Source organism: Salvelinus fontinalis, chromosome 4, assembly GCF_029448725.1.
Source record: "Salvelinus fontinalis isolate EN_2023a chromosome 4, ASM2944872v1, whole genome shotgun sequence".
In the NCBI taxonomy this organism is placed as follows: domain Eukaryota; kingdom Metazoa; phylum Chordata; class Actinopteri; order Salmoniformes; family Salmonidae; genus Salvelinus; species Salvelinus fontinalis.
The window spans coordinates 75,142,257-75,165,025 of record NC_074668.1 but is presented as its reverse complement, the minus strand read 5'-3'; the positions used below and the strand labels follow the sequence as shown (position 1 = coordinate 75,165,025).

The 22,769-nt window shown below is 43.9% G+C and overlaps 1 protein-coding gene across 13 annotated transcripts in view; it reads right to left on the bottom strand.

The window, feature by feature from the left end:
• LOC129854399 (pleckstrin homology domain-containing family A member 7-like) overlaps positions 1-22,769 on the bottom strand; it is a 154,109-nt gene that overhangs the window by 67,671 nt on the left and 63,669 nt on the right. For all 13 annotated transcript variants that reach the window (XM_055921386.1, XM_055921394.1, XM_055921389.1 and 10 more), the window contains one exon: positions 13,000-13,083. In XM_055921386.1, the coding sequence (XP_055777361.1) occupies positions 13,000-13,083 (84 nt within the window). The remainder of the gene's footprint in view (positions 1-12,999; positions 13,084-22,769) is intronic.

Below are 22,769 nucleotides of genomic sequence, written 5' to 3'. Positions count from 1 at the left end.
TTCCACCTCCACATAACCTCCAACACAAAGACCCAGAGCAGAGATACCAGAGCTACCGCAGATGAGCTTTCTCATGATCAAATATCCACTCTCTCTTTTGGTCTCTCGCTCTCGCACGCACGCACGCACGCACGCACGCACGCACACACACACACACACACACACACACACACACACACACACACACACACACACACACACACACACACACACACACACACACACAGGGTGTCCTGACCTCCAGACAAAAACGTCATATTTACATCCATTAGATAACACACTCACTCAGCAGAGAACACCCATGCTTTCCAAATTACACCTCACGTTTCCTCATGACATCATCACATTGTTACAGCCAGGAACTGTTTTTGTAAGAAATACAATCCGTTCCAGTTCACTGGCATAACAAGAGAAGCTGGTTGATTTTCATATCTACAGATGTACTATCTTAATTTTATCACTCTTTTGTTACTGATCATTTTCCTTCCGAGCAGGAAATGCAAACGTATAGTGTATTCAAGGTTTAAAAAGGCTTCTAAAGTTTGTAATTTCCACTTTAAAATGTCAGACTTGATTTGCCCTAACCAAAAATGTATCAACCCCTACAAAAAATGTCCATTAATTATAATCCACATAATAATAATCATTTTCCTGCTGCAGCAAACTGGCTCAAATTAAGATCCTACATCTGTAACCAGGTTCTCCCAATATCTGGCCTCAAGTACAGCTACTCATAGTACATTCCATTACAGTTTAAGGGCACCTAGGTGGTTGCTCCCTTAGGATAAAGCAGGAATCTGCTTTGCCCTGGAATGCCCAGGAATGACCCAAGTCACACTGTTACACAGATTGTAGTGAGCGTAATGGGCAAACCGCCTGGAAACTTCAGCAGGAAGAGGGATTATGGGAAATCTATGTTCCAAGAAGGCCATAGGGGCTTTCTCTTTGTAATAAGGTTCATTAGAACAGAGGAAAGTTAGCAATTAACGTGTCCTTCTACAATTAATTAACGTGCCCCTTCGATAAAAACATAGTATTCCCGAGGGGCTGGGTAAACGAATAATGACATTAATTACAAATGAAGTACTGAGGGGTAACACAGCTCCTCCCATCTCCTGATGTCAGATTCAGACAAGTCACTGTATAGGTTCACTGCTCCTGAAGTCAATATAACCCAATTACCAGCTGTAGAATCTCCAGAGCCTTGTTCAATAGTACTTCAATAATAAATGAACTGACAAAATGCTCTCTGACATTGGGGGCGGAGGAGTGATCAAGTCAAAAACAAATGGGTCTGTTTGTGTTTCCAAGTGGTTGTGAGAGTGTTTCATTCATCACAGACGTAGCTATGCCTGATCAGTTTACTGCCACTTTATATGGGCGTGCTGCTCACACAACATTCTGAATGAGGTAATCCTCTGCTATTTACGCTAGGTTCATGAGCAAGAAGTCTGTGTGAGGATGGTACAATGTCTGCAGCCCGCTGAGACAGACATGTTAGTAGCTCCACTAGGAGGCCCTTCTTTACGTAGATTTAAGGATAAAACGGTGTATTACATCTCTATCAGCCACTTTTCACTTGTTAGGTTATTTGTGGTTCTTTCCTATTCATAGCAGATAGTGTAAAGAGGATGCTGAGTTCAGGAGAAGAGGTGGCTGTGGGATCAGAGTTGCTTAGGGCTGAAATTGAAGATGTCTTACTGACAAACCAGCCTGTCTGTTAATTACACCATGCAGAGGATATGCCTGAAACTCAAACCCTCAAACGGACATGCAGAGGGCTAGGACTGAACTTTGACATTTTCAAATGACATGTATTACCTATGATTAATTGGCTGAGTCATTTCAGTACTAGCTAAGGGCACAGTTTCATTGAAATGACCCTCACCATAGTTGTTCTATAATAGTGACAGTCATAGAATGATGTTAGGAGCGTGTCAGTAGCAGACTTTAAAGCCTTAGGGAGCAAGCTGAGGTCCGTCTGCGCTGCTCAACCTTTTAAAAAAACTCTCCATTGACCATGTGTCCCTGCCATCTCAGTGGTGTGTTTGTGTGTGTAGGAGGGAAGCTTCACTCAGAGGTTCACTCCTCTGTGACACTCAGACAGCCATGAAAGTGCCGCCTACACGGATGCTGGGCATCACTCACAGAACTCACCGCTCTCTGGAAACGAAGGCAGGGGCTGGGATGTTTAGAGAAAGCCGGTGGCTGTAGGTTCACTTCAAAGCAAGTACTCAAGAAGATTAAACTGAATAAGCCTAATGTCCTCATTGTTATATAGTACAGATATTAGATTTCTGAAAAGTACCTCCTCTGGCATAATAGAGTGCTCTTCCTCAGTGTAAGTGTGTGCTCTTCCTCAGTGTAAGTGTGTGCTCTTCCTCAGTGTGTGCTCTTCCTCGGTGTAAGTGTGTGCTCTTCCTCAGTGTAAGTGTGTGCTCTTAGTCAGTGTAAGTGTGTGCTCTTCCTCAGTGTGTGCTCTTCCTCAGTGTAAGCGTGTGCTCTTCCTCGGTGTAAGCGTGTGCTCTTCCTCAGTGTGTGCTCTTCCTCAGTGTAAGTGTGTGCTCTTCCTCAGTGTGTGCTCTTCCTCAGTGTAAGCGTGTGCTCTTCCTCGGTGTAAGCGTGTGCTCTTACTCAGTGTGTGCTCTTCCTCAGTGTAAGTGTGTGCTCTTCCTCAGTGTGTGCTCTTCCTCAATGTAAGTGTGTGCTCTTCCTCAGTGTGTGCTCTTCCTCTTCCTAAGTGTGCTTACACTAGGAAACCGTGCTTTACCGCCCACTCCACCCCTACTGACACTGGACCCCTGCATTGTTCTGCCTGAACATGAAGGATGTTGTAGCTAGTGTTTTTCCTGTCGGCCGTGCCGTGTTCCTGTGCAGCTTTGAAAGAGGAGAGGTATTGGGATGTGTCTACGGCCAGGGCAGGCTGGTGCAGGACATAAACACACAGAGGCACAGCCAAAGGCCAGGGACTGACTATGGAACTAAAAAACTTAGTTCCAACTCTCTGGATCCCATCCAACATTTTTACAGCACATTTCCCTCCGCACCAAGGGGACCCTCGTCTGTTTCATTTGCAGCTTTCATGCTGTCTACCTCTGCTGTCTTTTGAAGCGTACCCTGGGAAATTTGCTGTGGGATGTGGCAGAGTAAAGGAGCAATATTTCACATCAGAGAGAATGAGATCCAGGCCTGGGGCCAAATAGGTTACCTACCACCTGAGAGGAATGGCCACAGCAGCAGCCTACTCCCAGCAAACACTGCAGCCCAAGTCCAGCCCAGTCTTAGCCCAGCCTCAGCAACAGTTCTGCTACAGAGCAGGAATACAGCAGTGCAGAATCAGACCACAGCAAACCCAGATCTCTCCTCTGTGATAGCCACAGAGCACAAAGGAAACGCATTGCAGGCATCGTCATTCTATTCTTTCTATCTCAATCGGTTTATTTTTTATAGATTTGATAGTGCCACCCACCTCGTGCTCTGGCATCTTCATTATATGCCAAAAAGTCATTTTTAGCCGACTAATCATTTTCATAACATTCTGCATAAATAATACACCTACAGTCAGCTTGAAAGTCTCTAACTGGCCCGGGTAATAACTCTGCTTTGACAAATTATTCTAGTCGGAGGAGGACTCCCTGTTTTCTGCTGTGTGTTTTTCTCTCTCCTGGAGAGTAAATTATTCAGAAGGTTTCTATCTTTCTCTTTCTCTTTCTCCCTCTCTCCTGCTCTCTCTCTCTCTCTCTCTGTCTCCCTTTTCTCCTCTCTCTCTCTCTCTAGTGTACAGTATAGAGTGTGTTGCTGTCCGGCTGAGTCAGGCTGTGTTTGGAGGGCAATACTGTATGAAGAGCTTCAAGACACACTCAGGTCAAATAATCCCCTCATCCTGACCCAGGCTTTAAAATCTTGATCAATATACCGTATCTCTTCAGGCTTTAACATTCTGATCAATATGCTGTATCTCTTCAGGCTTTAACATTCTGATCAATAAACTGTATCTGTTCAGGCTTTAACATTCTGATCAATATGCTGTATCTCTTCAGGCTTTAACGTTCTGATCAATATATCATATCTGTTCAGGCTTTAACATTCTGATCAATATACTGTATCTGTTCAGGTTTTAACATTTGGATCAATATACCGTATCTGTTCAGGCTTTAACATTCTGATCAATATACCATATCTGTCCAGGCTTTAAAATTCTGATCAATATACTGTATCTGTTCAGGCTTTAACATTCTGATCAATATACCGTATCTGTTCAGGTTTTAACATTCGGATAAATATACCGTATCTGTTCAGGCTTTAACATTCTGATCAATATATTGTATCTGTTCAGGCTTTAACATTCTGATCAATATACCGTATCTGTTCAGGCTTTAACATTCTGATCAATATACCGTATCTGTTCAGGCTTTAATATTCTGATCAATATACTGTTTCTGTTCAGGTTTTACCGTTCTGATCAATATACTGTTTCTGTTCAGGTTTTACCGTTCTGATCAATATACTGTATCTGTTCCGCACAAGGTCCGTTCACCTCTAGTGCAATAGGATTTCACATTTAGTCTAGTCCAATAGTATTTCACATCTAGTTTAGTCTAATAGGATTTCACATCTAGTCTAGTTTAATAGGATTTCACCTCTAGTCTAATAGGATTTCACCTCTAGTCTAGTCTAATAGGGTTTCACCTCTAGTCTAATAGGATTTCACCTCTAGTCTAGTCTAATAGGGTTTCAACTCTAGTCTAGTCCAATATGATTTCATCTCTAGTCTAGTCCAATAGGATTTCACCTCTAGTCTAATAGGATTTCACCTCTAGTCTAGTCTAATAGGGTTTCACCTCTAGTCTAGTCCAATATGATTTCACCTCTAGTCTAGTCCAATAGGATTTCACCTCTGGTCCAATAGGATTTCACGTCTTGTCCAGTCTAATAGGATTTCACCTCAAGTCCATTAGGATTTAATCTCAAGTCCAATAGGATTTCATCCCAAGTCCAATAGGATTTCACCTCAAGTCCAATATGATTTCATCTCAAGTCCAATAGGATTTCACCTCAAGTCCAATAGGATTTCACCTCAAGCCCAATAGGATTTCACCCCAAGTCCAATAGGATTTCATCTCAAGTCCAATAGGATTTCACCTCTTGTCCAATAGGACTTCACGTCTAGTCCAATAGGATTTCACCTCAAGTCTAGTCTAATAGGATTTCACCTCAAGTCTAGTGTAATAGGAATTTACCTCTAGTCCAATAGGATTTCACCTCAAGTCTAATAGGATTTCACCTCACGTCCAATAGGATTTCACCTCTAGTCTAATAGGATTTCACCTCAAGTCCAATATGATTTCATCTCAAGTCCAATAGGATTTCACCTCAAGTCCAATAGGATTTCACCTCAAGCCCAATAGGATCTCACCCCAAGTCCAATAGGATTTCACCTCAAGTCTAATAGGATTTCACCTCTTGTCCAATAGGATTTCACCTCTAGTCCAATAGGATTTCACCTCAAGTCTAGTCTAATAGGATTTCACCTTTAGTCTAATAGGATTTCACCTTTAGTCTAGTCCAATAGGATTTAACCCCTAGTCTAGTTCAATAGGATTTCCGCTCTAGTCTAGTCCAGTAGGATTTCACTCACCTCTACTCTAATAGGATTTCAATGCCTTGTGATTTATTCCATCCCATCACAGAAGGCATTACAGAGTGTTTACATTACAAACCAGCACATCAGATAAGGACCAATCTGAGTTTAGCATGCAGTTAGTCAATGTTTACTGTGAAAGGCAGCAACATCTCAAGAAAGTTTGAAAGTGTCATTCACTGACAAGAAAATCTAATAAATTGTTTATTGAACTTCAGGCGTCTAAGTGAAAAGTAAAGTGAGATTCACTGAGGAGCAATCGAATAAATCTTTTCATCTTTCAAGCACAAGCGTCTATGCAACACAACTCACAGGAGAGAGATACAGCTTGTCCAGTCCCCAGAGAACGCACCAGAATGTATCTAGCCTACAACTCTCACAACATGACTATGCAATATTCAAATCAAACGTTATTCGTCACATGCGCCGAATACAACAGCTGTAGACTTTATTTTGAACTTTTTACTTTGCAACTGGGTACTGGACTTCCTGACTTCCTGACGGGCCGCCCCCAGGTGGTGAGGGTAGGTAACAACATCTCCACCCCGCTGATCCTCAACACTGGGGCCCCACAAGGGTGCGTTCTGAGCCCTCTCCTGTACTCCCTGTTCACCCACGACTGCGTGGCCATGCACGCCTCCAACTCAATCATCAAGTTTGCGGAGGAAACTACAGTGGTAGAATTGATTACCAACAACGACGAGACGGCCTACAGGGAGGAGGTGAGGGCCCTCGGAGTGTGGTGTCAGGAAAATAAACTCACACTCAACGTCAACAAAACAAAGGAGATGATTGTGGACTTCAGGAAACAGCAGAGGGAGCACCCCCCTATCCACATCGACGGGACAGTAGTGGAGAGGGTAGTAAGTTTTAAGTTCCTCGGCGTACACATCACGGACAAACTGAATTGGTCCACCCACACAGACAGCGTTGTGAAGAAGGCGCAGCAGCGCCTCTTCAACCTCAGGAGGCTGAAGAAATTCGGCTTGTCACCAAAAGCACTCACAAACTTCTACAGATGCACAATCAAGAGCATCCTGTCGGGCTGTATCACCGCCTGGTACGGCAACTGCTCCACCCACAACCGTAAAGCTCTCCAGAGGGTAGTGAGGTCTGCACAACGCATCACCGGGGGCAAACTACCTGCCCTCCAGGACACCTACACCACCCGATGTCACAGGAAGGCCATAAAGATCATCAAGGACAACAACCACCCGAGCCACTGCCTGTTCACCCCGCTATCATCCAGAAGGCGAGGTCAGTACAGGTGTATCAAAGCAGGGACCGAGAGACTGAAAAACAGCTTCTATCTCAAGGCCATCAGACTGTTAAACAGCCACCACTAACATTTAGTGGCTGCTGCCAACATACTGACTCAACTCCAGCCACTTTAATAATGGGAATTGATGGAAATGTATGTAAAGATATATCACTAGCCACTTTAAACAATGCCACTTAAAATAATGTTTACATACCCTACATTACTCATCTCATATGTATATGTATATACTGTACTCTATATCATCTACTGCATCTTACCATCTTTATGTAATACATGTATCACTAGCCACTTTAAACTATGCCACTTTATGTTTATATACCCTACATTACTCATCTCATATGTATATACTGTACTCTATACCATCTACTGCATCTTGCCTATGCCGTTCTGTACCATCACTCATTCATATATCTTTATGTAGATATTCTTTATCCCTTTACACTTGTGTGAATAAGGTAGTAGTTGTGGAATTGTTAGGTTAGATTACTCGTTGGTTATTACTGCATTGTCGGAACTAGAAGCACAAGCATTTCACTACACTCGCATTAAAATCTGCTAACCATGTGTATGTGACAAATAAAATTTGATTTGATTTGATTTAGGAGTGCTGTCCCAAAAAGACAGTTAAAAAGTTTCTTAAAAAGAAGAAAAAATAAAAAGCAACACAATAAAATAACAATAACGAGGCTATATATATATATATATATATATATATATATATATATATACACTGCTCAAAAAAATAAAGGGAACACTTAAACAACACAATGTAACTCCAAGTCAATCACACTTCTGTGAAATCAAACTGTCCACTTAGGAAGCAACACTGATTGACAATAAATTTCACATGCTGTTGTGCAAATGGAATAGACAAAAGGTGGAAATTATAGGCAATTAGTAAGACACCCCCAAAAAAGGAATGGTTCTGCAGGTGGTGACCACAGACCACTTCTCAGTTCCTATGCTTCCTGGCTGATGTTTTGGTCACTTTTGAATGCTGGCGGTGCTTTCACTCTAGTGGTAGCATGAGACGGAGTCTACAACCCACACAAGTGGCTCAGGTAGTGCAGTTCATCCAGGATGGCACATCAATGCGAGCTGTGGCAAAAAGGTTTGTTGTTTCTGTCAGTGTAGTGTCCAGAGCATGGAGGCGCTACAAGGAGACAGGCCAGTACATCAGGAGACGTGGAGGAGGCCGTAGGAGGGCAACAACCCAGCAGCAGGACCGCTACCTCCGCCTTTGTGCAAGGAGGTGCACTGCCAGAGCCCTGCAAAATGACCTCTAGCAGGCCACAAATGTGCATGTGTCAGCATATGGTCTCACAAGGGGTCTGAGGATCTCATCTCGGTACCTAATGGCAGTCAGGCTACCTCTGGCGAGCACATGGAGGGCTGTGCGGCCCCACAAAGAAATGCCACCCCACACCACCAACCCACCACCAAACCGGTCATGCTGGAGGATGTTGCAGGTAGCAGAACGTTCTCCACGGCGTCTCCAGACTCTGTCACGTCTGTCACATGTGCTCATGTGCTCAGTGTGAACCTGCTTTCATCTGTGAAGAGCACAGGGCGCCAGTGGCGAATTTGCCAATCTTGGTGTTCTCTGGCAAATGCCAAACGTCCTGCACGGTGTTGGGATGTAAGCACAACCCCCACCTGTGGACGTCAGGCCCTCATACAACCCTCATGGAGTCTGTTTCTGACCGTTTGAGCAGACACATGCACATTTGTGGCCTGCTGGAGGTCATTTTGCAGGGCTCTGGCAGTGCACCTCCTTGCACAAAGGCGGAGGTAGCAGTCCTGCTGCTGGGTTGTTGCCCTCCTACGGCCTCATCCACGTCTCCTGATGTACTGGCCTGTCTCCTGGTAGGGCCTCCATGCTCTGGACACTACACTGACAGACACAACAAACCTTTTTGCCACAGCTCGCATTGATGTGCCATCCTGGATGAGCTGCACTACCTGAGCCACTTGTGTGGGTTGTAGACTCCGTCTCATGCTACCACTAGAGTGAAAGCACCGCCAGCATTCAAAAGTGACCAAAACATCAGCCAGGAAGCATAGGAACTGAGAAGTGGTGTGTGGTCACCACCTGCAGAACCATTCCCTTCGTGGGGGTGTCTTACTAATTGCCTATAATTTCCACCTTTTGTCTATTCCATTTGCACAACAGCATGTGAAATTTATTGTCAATCAGTGTTGCTTCCTAAGTGGACAGTTTGATTTCACAGAAGTGTGATTGACTTGGAGTTACATTGTGTTGTTTAAGTGTTCCCTTTATTTTTTTGAGCAGTGTATATATACAGTTGAAGTCAGAAGTTTACATAGACCTTTGCCAAATACATTTAAACTCAGTTTTTCACAATTCCTGACATTTAATCCTAGTTAAAAATTCCTGTCTTAGGTCAGTTAGATCACCACTTTATTTTAAGAATGCGAAATGTCATAATAATAGATTGAGAGAATGATTTATTTCAGCTTTTATTTATTTCATCACATTCCCAGGGGGTCAGAAGTTAACATACACTCAATTAGTATTTGGTAGCATTGCCTTTAAATTGTTTAACTTGGGTCAAATGTTTTGGGTAGCCTTCCACAAGCTTCCCACAATAAGTTGGGTGAATTTTGGCCCATTCCTCCTGACAGAGCTGGTGTAACTGAGTCAGGTTTGTAGGCCTCCTTGGTCGCACACGCTTTTGCAGTTCTGCCCACACATTTTCTATAGGGTTGAGGTCAGGGCCTTGATGGCCACTCCAATACCTTGACTTTTTTGTCCTTAAGCCATTTTGCCACAACTTTGGAAATATGCTTGGGGTCATTGTCCATTTGGAAGACCCATTTGTGACCAAGCTTTAACTTCCTGACTGATATCTTGAGATGTTGCTTCATGATGCCATCTATTTTATGAAGTGCACCAGGCCCTCCTGCAGCAAAGCACCCCCACAACGTGATGCTGCCACCCCCGTGCTTCACGGTTGGGATGGTGTTCTTCGGCTTGCAAGCCTCCCCCTTTTTCCTCCAAACATAACGGTGGTCATTATGGCCAAGCAGTTATTTTTTGTTTCATCAGACCAGAGGAAATTTCCTCTGATATACCAGAGGATATCAAGCAAAAAGGCACTGAGTTTGAATGTAGGCCTTGAAATACATCCACAGGTACACCTCCAATTGACTCAAATGATGTCAATTAGCATATCAGAATCTTCTAAAGCCATGACATAATTTTCAGGAATGTTCCAAGCTGTTTAAAGGCACAGTCAACTTATTCTTTGTAAACTTCTGACTGACTGGAATTGTGATACAGTGAAATATAAGTGAAATAATCTGTCTGTAAACAATTGTTAGAAAAGTTACTTGTGTCATGCACAAAGTAGATGTCCTAACCGACTTGCCAAAACTATAATTTGTTAACAAGAAATTTGTGGAGTGGTTGAAAAACGAGATTTAATGACTTCAACCTAAGTGTACGTAAACTTCCAGCTGAATATATTATGATCCTGTCACTGAGTCTGTCAGCACTGAGTGTGTTTGCTGGTCCATCCTGTACCCATCCTACACCCCAGAGGGAATACAGGAGAGGGAACCTACTTCGCCATCCATATCTGGGTCTCAGCATGGGTGACATCAACACCCTGGCTACCACAGCAACCAACTGCAACAATCTGCCCTGGCTGTCTGTTTGTGCTATGCAGGCCAGAGCGAAGGCATCATCACTGCATAACACAGATGCTTCTCCCAGGGTGCATCAGTACCCCAGCTGTTACGATGCTCTATTTCCACAACTAAAGTATGACTGGGAGGAAGGGATAGAGAGAAGTAAAACAAGTTGGCCGTAGTATAAATATCAGCCAGCAGAGAGTCAAGGGGCTTCATAAGTCCTGCTACTTTAGCTTCTTCTACCCCTGCACACCACAGGCATTCAATACACTTTAAAAGAGGAAAAAGAGGAATGCCAAGAGGGTGATATTTCTCCTAACAGACTGGCTGTGAGATAGAAACTATATAGCCTACCATACACCCCCTACTCACTGGCTTTGGTAGAATGGTAGAGTCCATCAGCATACAGTGGGGGCAGGGATGTACCACTGAACAGGTGGCATGGGGTGAGAGGTCAAGTATGTGCCACTTTGGTGGCAGTGAACTCTGTGGGATATTAACGTCACCCAGTGTTTTTCTGTGACAACGTGTGTGTGTACAGTGAAAGTAGCCCCGGCTGTAACTCAGGCCCCACACACAGTCTCTAATGAGGGGTATCAATCAGGCCGTGCCAAGAGCATTGGGCTGCCTGTCTCCTACTTGTGAGAGATGGGCTTGATGGGCCTCTGTGATATTCCCATAATGCTCCAAGCATTTTCAAATCTATGATTTATGTTATAGCTGCATGATTTCAATGTACTGGGAAGAAGTCTACAGTATGGTTGACTAAGAGTGGAGGGTTATGATGATGACAGCATTTTAAGGACTGATGATAATGTGAAATGTATCAACAGTAAACTATGACAATGCACAGAGGACATTAATCATGCTATTTAAATACATTTGACTCATCACATATTCTTGTGGGAAGAGAATGAGTATAATACTATTCTAAGCATGGCTGGTCTACTGAGCTTTGATCTGGTATTAGATAGTAATAGAATAATTCAGTTACTTTGGCCCCTACAGTACAGGGAATATGCAAGGCAGGACACTTTAACTTTTAAACCCCCTGATGGTGTACAAATACCTGGCTCAACAGTACCATGTGAGGGATATAGGAGGGTTGGGGTGGAGAAGAGAGGAATCCCAATGAGCTTCATGTCACTCCTACAAATTACCTTTCAAGCACTGTGACAGTCGAGATCAGATACCACTCTCGACCCTCTCTGCTACACTAACACACCGAGCAATGCATCCTAAAGCCTACTTAACACCACCTTAATTATGTTGTTGACACCTGTCATACACATTTATGACAGAAAGATAAATGACTCAACTGTGGTCCTGTTTTTGTTCTAATACATCATATTGAAAGTTTAGTAACATCAGGGCCATTTATCATGAAAAGTTAACATGAATGTCATGGTACAGATGTAAGATCTTAATTTGGCCTACACTGTCACAACAAAATCATCCTGCAGAAACAGGATTTTAAAGTTTAGTCCATAATGTTGCTTGATCGGTGGTTAGGCTATTAGATGGCCAAAAGTTGGCTACATGAAAGTGTAATACTGTTAATATAACCTTGTGTGGGTTTTCAGTGAATTTATGTAAATCGCAAAGCTCATCTGCATTTTACAGCAACAAAACAGGACAATTCTCAGCAACAAAAGAGTCAGGAATGTCATGCCATGTCATCTCCCATGTTTTAGAGACACTTACAAGCAAGCTCTACAACGCTACAACTTAAAGATTTGTCCCAGTACGTCCAGGTCAAACCACATCTGTGCATGTGTTGCTAACACTAGGTCCCATGCTATTCAACCTCATCACACCACCTGGGGCTCCACCAGGGCCGTACCACTCACACAATCAACTTCATGACTGCAGCTATAACCTGCAGAAAATACTCTATATATTGCTCTCTGATGAAAAACTCTGTGGTAATAATAGCCATCATTAGCATAACAACTGTGACGTTTCAGACAGATGAATGGCTTCAGGCTTGCCATGGCCACAGTCAAAGACATAATGTGAACCATAGTTGGCTCATTACCATAAATTCAATTAAGATAATACCTTAAAAATACACACAAAAAACTGGACTGGGAGCAGCCTTGCACAAGTGCAAGCAGTTATGAAACCCATTTCCATAAAGAATAGAATGGCGATCATCCTTTTAATTTGTTTTATAATTATTATTATTATTATTGTTCATTTCTATGACTGTAGTTAATAGAAAGCATTCCTCAGGCAGTCAGTTTCTGTTCCTCCTCATCTCATCCCTGGGACAAGCAGCAGACAATCTCACACTCTAATCCGAGTTAAATTACACTCTACTCTCATCTCCTCCCAGTATGACCTTGGACCAACCAGATGTTACACTGAAGCCCACATCATAACCTTCCTGGAGTAAAAAGAGTAGAGGTGCACTCACTTGTCGTGGAGCATATATTCAGTGTTTTCTGGAGATATCTGTCCAGTCACGGGGTGTCGGAACGACGTGCTCTTCTGGTTATGGCTGAGAGCATCAGAGAGAGAGAGAACAGGGAGGGAAGAGAGGGAAGGAGTGAAAACAACAGCGAAGGAGAAAATACAATTAGTATTCCGTCATTAATCATATTTCTGCTTGATCGCTTCACTATTTTGTGCACTGATGTATTGGTCCCTGGCTGCTTGTTGGGCATTCTACAGGAATACACTAAGTTTCTAGACTTCCAATGACTTTCACAGCAAAGTGTAGAATGTGCGGTAGTGCTGAAGACTGGCCAAGGCAGGGGCTCAGATTATTTCACACAATGTGTAAGTCTCAGCACTCTCCCCTACCAGCTCGCCAGGCTTCATTGATTTCAATTACATGGGGTCATTCATTGCTTTAACTAGGGCATTAAAGCATCCCTGTATCGTTGGATAAAAGAAGAGATGGACAGGGGGGCAGCGATGGTGGTGGAAAGAATGAAAAATAACACAATGATGTGATTTGCTCTAAACCATCCACATCAATTATTTACTTTTACACACTTTGGATGGCAGTTGCGTAGCAGATGTGCCCATCGGACAGTAAGAGAGAGTATTTCTATGAACAGGTTTCTGCTTCATTCAACATTAGCTTTAGGAGCATTGGAATAGACAGGATTCCATACGTTTCCACTTAGGTTGTCCAGGTACAGAACATGCAGAAACTTCTGACCCAGACTGACCTGGTCTTTAATCACTATGAGGACTTCTGACCTAGACTGACCTGGTCTTTAATCACTATGAGGACTTCTGACCCAGACTGACCTGGTCTTTAATCACTATGAGGACTTCTGACCCAGACTGACCTGGTCTTTAGTCACTATGAGGACTTCTGACCCAGACTGACCTGGTCTTTAATCACTCGGCGGTCTTTTGGGTCAGACTGACCTGGTCTTTAATCACTATGGGGACTTCTGATCCAGACTGACCTGGTCTTTAATCACTATGAGGACTTCTGACCCAGACTTACCTGGTCTTTAATCACTATGAGGACTTCTGACCCAGACTGACCTGGTCTTTAATCACTATGAGGACATCTGACCCAGACTGACCTGGTATTTAGTCACTATGAGGACTTCTGACCCAGACTGACCTGGTCTTTAATCACTATGATGACATCTGACCCTGTCTGACCTGGTCTTTAGTCACTATGAGGACTTCTGACCCAGAGTGACCAGGTCTTTAATCACTATGAGGACTTCTGACCCAGACAGACCTGGTCTTTAATCACTATGAGGACTTCTGACCCAGACTGACCTGGTCTTTAATCACTATGAGGACTTCTGACCCAGACTGACCTGGTCTTTAATCACTCGGCGGTCTTTTGGGTCAGACTGACCTGGTCTTTAATCACTATGAGGACTTCTGATCCAGACTGACCTGGTCGTTAATCACTCTGAGGACTTCTGGGTCAGATTGTGTGAGTGTGAATGTTGTATGTGAGTGTAGTGTTTCTTACTGTGCTACTGTATAGTGCAGATCCCCCCGTGCAGGTCAGAGCCTCCCAGAGGCGGTCAGGTGAGCTGTGCTAGCTAGCCTATCGGTGTGTCCTCCAGATAGACCATGATAACACACCCTAGGCTTCCAGTTCTCACACTACACTGTCACATTCAACAGCCAATGAGAAATACTACACCAATTCAGTCACTATGGAAACAGTCATCACAATAAGAATGACAACACAACCAGGGCAATGATGTGCGCCAATTTATTAGTCCAATCAGTCTAGCAGAAATAAGTAAAAGTCACATATGTCATTCAATCCAGATGACTGCTGCGGTCCTAACTGAGTTATGAGATGATTCACCCTTTACCTCTAATGAAATATTTCATGCTTCCTTACACTTCAATTCCGTGTAAAATCAGAGCATGTTGGAGTTGAATAGGCTGTTTACATGAGGACATTTTTGCTTTGAGACTGTTTCAATCTCTCTCGCAAAGTTACGTTATTGTGATGCTTTTGGGAAATTCACCCTACTGTAATTCTTTATGTAAACACTGGCAATTGTTCACCCTAATGTAATTCTTTATGTAAACACTGGCAATTGTTCACCCTACTGTAATTCTTTATGTAAACACTGGCAATTGTTCACCCTACTGTAATTCTTTATGTAAACACTGGCAATTGTTCACCCTACTGTAATTCTTTATGTAAACACTGGCAATTGTTCACCCTACTGTAATTCTTTATGTAAACACTGGCAATTGTTCACCCTACTGTAATTCTTTATGTAAACACTGGCAATTGTTCACCCTACTGTAATTCTTTATGTAAACACTGGCAATTGTTCACCCTACTGTAATTCTTTATGTAAACACTGGCAATTGTTCACCCTACTGTAATTCTTTATGTAAACACTGGCAATTGTTCACCCTACTGTAATTCTTTATGTAAACACTGGCAATTGTTCACCCTACTGTAATTCTTTATGTAAACACTGGCAATTGTTCACCCTACTGTAATTCTTTATGTAAACACTGGCAATTGGAAATTGCCAAGATTTGAGGTAATAGACAACAGCTGACTGTACTCTCTGCTCTCTTCCAACCCATTCTCAATAACAACATTGTGAACACAACATCCTCATAAAATCTATAATCACATTAGAAGATGCATTCCATAAATGTAGTTATATATATACAACTGTAGTGATTCATTGTGTATCTATGAAAAAATATCTGTTAACCTCGACTCAGTAGGGGTGGCAGGTAGCCTAGTGGTTAGAGAGTTGGACTAGTAACTGAAAGGTTGATCAAATCCCCGAGCTGACAAGGTAAAAATCTGTCGTTCTGCCCCTGAACAAGGCAGTTAACCCACTGTTCCTAGGCCGTTACTGTAAATAAGAACGTGTTCTTAACTAACTTGCCTAGTTAAATAAAAGATAGAGCAGAAATATCAGTGAGCGGCCTGTCAGAGATGAATGTCCTGTGTTGCGTGTTCCTCTATCTCATCATGGTGTCCAGCACCACAGCCCTCTCTGGGCTCTTTACTCAAGCGTGGCCACTGAGAAGACAGGCCCATTTGTCTGAGGGGCCACTGGACAGATATGAAGTGCTAAGGTCCTCCCAGAGCAGAGCTGAGCCATCCCTCTCCTGCTGCTGTAGACTGGACTGAACAAGACTGAAAGGCAGCCTCCTGTGAACTGTACTAGCCTGAGAGGCAGCATGCTCAGGACTGGACTGTATTAGCATGAGAGGCAGCCTCCTGTCGACTGTACCAGCCTGAGTGGCAGCATGCTCTGGACTGTACCAGCCTGAGAGGCAGTCTGCAGCGGCAGCATCACACTTGCTCAATAGGCATCCTAATGTTTACAGTGTGCATGGTAATACCGTGAGTAAACAGACTGGTGTCAGCAGCATATGGCAAACGCCTCCTGAAGGACAACTACAGCCTTTACCAACTGACGCATAGTGTTATACCAACCCTGTTAGTATTACTGCGTGTCATGCAGCAAAGTAAAGGAAATAAATCTGCTTGTTTAGAGAGATTTATGGGTTGACATTTTTCAAAAGTTCGCAGGAAGCTGCGGTTGAGCATCAGAGCCATTTCTGCACACACAAGCACAAAAACGCACACAAATCACCACACAGGAAAACACAGAACAACACACACACAAACACAACAACACAGCTCTCTACTCTGTTTGGTCCTGGCCTGGGCTATGTTCCAGTAACAGCATGTCGTGTGTTGAACTACACCAGGCCCATGCAGTAGGACCCTACCCTCCACTGTTAATTAGGAACCTGCATTCTTTGGACCGTTTGTTTCAACCACATTACTTCTGAACTACTTGTCATGGAATTCACTGCATTCCCACTTAGTGAACAAACAGTTCAGCCAGCACAGTGGCCCTGTTTGTTTTGCCATGCCACATAGTGTAGTACTCAGGGAACTGGTTGCAGACCCACTTCAGTAAAACACATGAGCTGACGCACACCCTAAAATGTTTGTAGAGGTGCTTACTAATGAAGAGTAAAATATTTTATTACATTATATACATATAAAGTGGGTGAAACAGTATGTAAACATTATTAAAGTGACTAGTGTTGTATACTCTATGTATACTGAAAAATAATATAAATGCAACAATTTCAAAGATTTTGCTGAGTTACAGTTCATATAAGGAAATCAATCAATTGAAATAAATTCATTAAGCCCTAATCTATGGATTTCACATGACTGGGCAGGGGCGCAGCCATGGGTGGGCCTGGGAGGGCATAGGCCCACCCACTTGGGAGCCAGGCCCAGCCAATAAGAATTGTTTTTTCCCCACAAAAGGGCTTTATCACAGACAGAAATACTCATCCTCTGTTTCTCAGTCTCTCGGTCCCAGCTTTGATGCACCTGTACCGTCTCCCCCTTCTAGATGGTAGCGGGGTGAACAGGCTGTGGCTCGGGTGGCTAAGGTCCTTTATGATCTTCTTGTCCTGGAGGGCAGGCAGAGTGCCCCCGGTGATGCGTTGGGCTGACCGCACCACCCTCTGGAGAGCCCTGGAGTTGCGGACAGTGCAATTGCCATACCAGGAGGTGATACAGCTTGACAGGATGCTCTCAATGGTGCATATGTAGACGTTTGTGAGGTTCTTAGGGGCCAAGCCGAATTTCCTCAGCCTCCAGAGGTTAAAGAAGCGCTGTTGCGCCGTCTTCACCACACTGTCTGTGTGAAGGGACCATTTCAGGTTGTCACTGAAATGGCCCTGTCAATGTAGATGGGGGTGTACTCTCTCTGCTGTCTCCTGTAGTGAACAATCAGCTCCTTCGTTTTGTTGACGTTGAGGGAGAGATTATTTTCCTGGCACCACTCCGCTAGGGCTCTCAACTCCTCCCTGTAGGCTGTCTCATCGTCGTTGGTAATCAGGCCTACCACTGTTGTGTTGTCAGCAAACTTGATGATTGAGTTGGAGACATGCGTGGCTACACAGTCATGGGTGAACAGGGAGTACTGGAGGGGACTGAGCACGCACCCCAGTGGGGCCCCCGAGTTGAGGATCACCGTGGCAGAGTTATTGTTGCCTACCTTCACAACTTGGGGTCGGTCTGTGAGGAAGTCCAGGACCCAATTGCACAGGAAGGTTTCAGACCCAGGGCCCTGAGCTTAGTCATGAGCTTAGAGGGCACTATGGTGGTGAAGGCTGAGCTGTAGTTGATGAACAGCATTCTTACATAGGTATTTCTCTTGTCCAGGTGGGATAGGGCAGTGTGTAGTGCAATTGTGATTGCGTCGTCCGTTTATCTGTTGGATAATATGAGATTTGTAGTGGTCTATGGTGTCGGGTAAGGTGGAGGTGATATGTTCCTTAACTAGCCTCTCAAAGCACTTCATGATGACAGAAGTGAGTGCTACGGGGAGATAGTAAATGAGTTTAGTTACCTTCGCTTTCTTGGGTACAGGAACAATGTTGGACATTTTGAAGCAAGTGGGGACAACACGCTTACATTTTATTTTTATTTTATCTTTATCTAACTAGGCAAGTCAGTTAATAAGAACAAATTATTATTTTCAATGACGGTCTAGGAACAGTGGGTTAACTGCCTTGTTCAGGGGCAGGACGACAGATTTTTACCTTGTCAGCTCGGGGATTCGATCTTGCAACTTTTCGGTTACTAGTCCAATGCTCTAACCACTAGGCTACCTGCCAAATGACTTGCTCAAGTCGGCCACGAAGAACAAGAGCACATAGTCCTCATGAGTGTCAGGGGCCCGTTTTGGCGGCTCTGTGTTTGGCGCCTCAAAGTGAGCGAAGAAAGTGTTTAGCTCGTCTGAAAGTGACGCATCATGTCCACGTCATGACTGGCTTTCCCTATATAATCTATATAATCTGCGATTGTCTGTAGTCCCTGTCATATACGTCTCGTGTCTGAGTCGTTAAATTGCGACTCCAATTTGTCCCTGTACTGTCGTTTTGCCTCTTTCATTGCCTTTACGGAGGTCATAGCTGGCCTGTTTGCAGTGGTGTAAAGTACTCAAGTAAAAATACTTAAGTTATTTTTTGGGGGGTATCTGTACTTTACTTTTTATTTATATTTTTGACTACTTTAACTTCACTACATTACGAAAAAATATAATGTACTTTTTACTCCATACATTTTCCCAGACACCCAAAACTATTTTGAATGCTTATTAACAGGACAGGAAAATGGTCCAATTCACACACTTTTTTCCAGAGAACATCCCTGGTCATCCGTACTGCCTCTGATCTGGCGGACTCATGTCGTGGAATATTCTAATCAAGTGAGAGAGACTTTGTCATTTCTTCAAACAATCCTCTTTATTCAATATTGATTAATTATTTCAGTAATGAGGCTGGTCGACCCCACACCCTTGAGTGTTGGACCGAGAAACCGAATCATTACACAAATGCAGAGTACTATATATTACTGACACTAAAAATGCTTAGTCATGATTGGTTCCACCCATCCCATGCAGATTGGGGCATTTTAAGCCACTCTGGGTTCATCCGGTCATTATCTGCACGGGGTTGTTCTCTTAACCCCACCCTGGTTTAGTTTCCCCGATGCAAGGTTGATTTTGAGACAATGAGGGATTGTTCTACTCCTAAACTATCCCTAGTAAAACATTCTTGTCTGTGTAATGCAGTCTTTAACTCATTTGTCAGCTCAAGCCATCTCTGGTGACCATACGCCCAGATTAGCTGCAGAGAACTAGAGTGGAGACCATAAAAACACAGACACTAGTAGGACAGAAATGTCTTACTATTAGTTAAATATGAATTGCTAACCATTAATATCAAATAAATCAGGAAAATACGTAATTTTTCCCTCACACACACTAAACACAAATCCTTCATTTGTAAATGATGTCTGAGTGTTGGAGTGTGCCCTTGACTATCCATAAATAATAAAATTGCTTGGATTGCCTAATAGAAGTCATTTGAAATGATTTTGTCACACCTTGATCTGTTTCACCTGTCTTTGTGCTTGCCTCCACCCCCCCCCCCCCCACCCACCCCCAGGTGTCGCCCATCTTCCCTATTATCCACAGTGTATTTGTACCTGTGTTCTCTGTTTGTCTGTCACCAGTTCCTTTTGTTCGTCAAGCCTACCAGCGGTTTTCCCCTTGCTCCTGTCTGTTTCTAGTTCCTGGTTTCCCGGTTTTGACCATTCTCCCTGCCCTAACCCTGACTGCCGTTCTGTACCTTGTCACACCACACTGGATTATTGACCTCTGCCTGCCCTGACCCCGAGACTGCCTGCCGTTCTGTACCATGTCACACCACACTGGATTATTGACCTCTGCCTGCCCTGACCCTGAGACTGCCTGCCGTTCTGTACCATGTCACACCACACTGGATTATTGACCTCTGCCTGCCCTGACCCCGAGACTGCCTGCCGTTCTGTACCATGTCACACCACACTGGATTATTGACCTCTGCCTGCCCTGACCCTGAGACTGCCTGCCGTTCTGTACCATGTCACACCACACTGGATTATTGACCTCTGCCTGCCCTGACCCTGAGACTGCCTGCCGTTCTGTACCTTTTGGACTCTGAACAGGATTATTGACCTCTGCCTGCCCTGACCCTGAGACTGCCTGCCGTTCTGTACCTTTTGGACTCTGAACAGGATTATTGACCTCTGCCTGCCCTGACCCTGAGACTGCCTGCCGTTCTGTACCTTTTGGACTCTGAACAGGATTATTGACCTCTGCCTGCCCTGACCCTGAGACTGCCTGCCGTTCGGTACCATGTCACACCACACTGGATTATTGACCTCTGCCTGCCCTGACCCTGAGACTGCCTGCCGTTCTGTACCTTGTCACACCACACTGGATTATTGACCTCTGCCTGCCCTGACCCTGAGACTGCCTGCCGTTCTGTACCTATTGGACTCTGAACAGGATTATTGACCTCTGCCTGCACTGACCCTGAGCCTGCCTGCCGTTCTGTACCATGTCACACCACACTGGATTATTGACCTCTGCCTGCCCTGACCCTGAGACTGCCTGCCCCCTGTTCTAGTAATACACTTTTGTTACTTGACACTGTCTGCATCTGGGTCTTCTCTGAAACGTGATAGATTTATACTTTTACTTTTGATACTTAAGTATATTTTGCAATTACATTTACTTTTGATACTTAAGTATATTTTAAACCAAATACTTTTAGACTTTTACTCAAGTAGTATTTTGTTGGGTGACTTTCACTTGAGTCATTTTCTATTAAGGTATCCTTTCTTTTATTCAAGTATGACAATTGGGTACTTTTTACACCCCTGCCTGTTTGTACACGTCCATGTTCCTAGTCACCTTATAATGGTTAAATGCAGTGGTTTGCGTTTTCAGTTTTGTGTTAATGCTGTCATCTATCCACGTTTTTTGGTTTGGATAAGTTGTAATCGTCACATTGGGAACAACATCCTCTATGCACTTCCTGATTAGCCCAGACACTGAGTCAGTGTATACGCCAATACTATTGTCACGTCCTGACCATAGTGCTTATGTGTTTTGCTTGTTTTAGTGTTGGTCAGGACGTGAGCTGGGTGGGCATTCTATGTTGTGTGTCTAGTTTGTCTGTTTCCTGTGTCAGTGTTTGTGCCACACGGGACTGTGACGGTTGGTTCGTTTGTTGTTTTGTATTTTGTCTAGTTTTCGTGTTATTAAATCATGGAAACTTACCACGCTGTATATTGGTCCTCCGATCCTTCTCGCCTCTCCTCGTCCGATGAGGAGGACGACTTAGACTGCCGTTACAACTATTTTCAGAGGCGACCCAGAACATTTCCCAGTCCGCGTGATCAAAACAATCTTGAAGCATAGATTCAAATTGGTCAGACCAACATTGAACAGGGCCTGAACGTAATATACTAGGAAGAGGTGGATGGTATGCATGCCACCTGAGTCTGACTAGGACCCCACTTCATCTACCTCTTATCTGGCGTCGGAGTATTGGTGCAGCACCCGGAATGAACAGAGCTGCATGAAATATTTCCATCGTACTGCCAGTGCTACTCTGCAAATAGGCTATGAGCCATTAACCGAAAGGTTGCTAATTTGAATCCCTGAGCTGACAAGGTAAAAATATGTTGTTCTGCCCCTGAACAAGGCAGTCAACCCACTGTTCCTAGGCCGTCATTGTAAATAAGAATTTGTTCTTATCTGACTTGCCTAGTTAAATAAAGGTTAAATAAATAAAAAATAGACAAACCTTTTATAACAAGGTTTATCACAAGGGAGGAAATGCAGGTGAAATGGTCATCCCAATGCCTTTCCAAATCATGCATTGTTTTCAAAGACAGAACCAAACAATCAGCATCACAGCTAGACTCCATTGAGATCAAAACTAATCCCTTGCACAGAATTCCATTGACCTCTAGGATTGACAGGAAAAGGTCAGGGGTTATAAAAACATAATGCCTTCCATTATCAGGGTCACAGAGACACACCCCCCCACACACTCTGAGACACACACAGACACACCCTCCAGCACTGAGAACCCCCCCCACACACTCTGAGACACACACAGACACACCCTCCAGCACTGAGAACCCCCCCCACACACTCTGAGACACACACAGACACACCCTCCACGCACTGAGAACCCCCCACACACACACACACACTCCACACAATGACCTTCTACACACTGACAGACCCCACCCGCTGCGAGGAGCAGGCTAGGTCATGTGCTCATTAGCCAGTAGTAATCATGGCTGTGATGTGATTACATGTC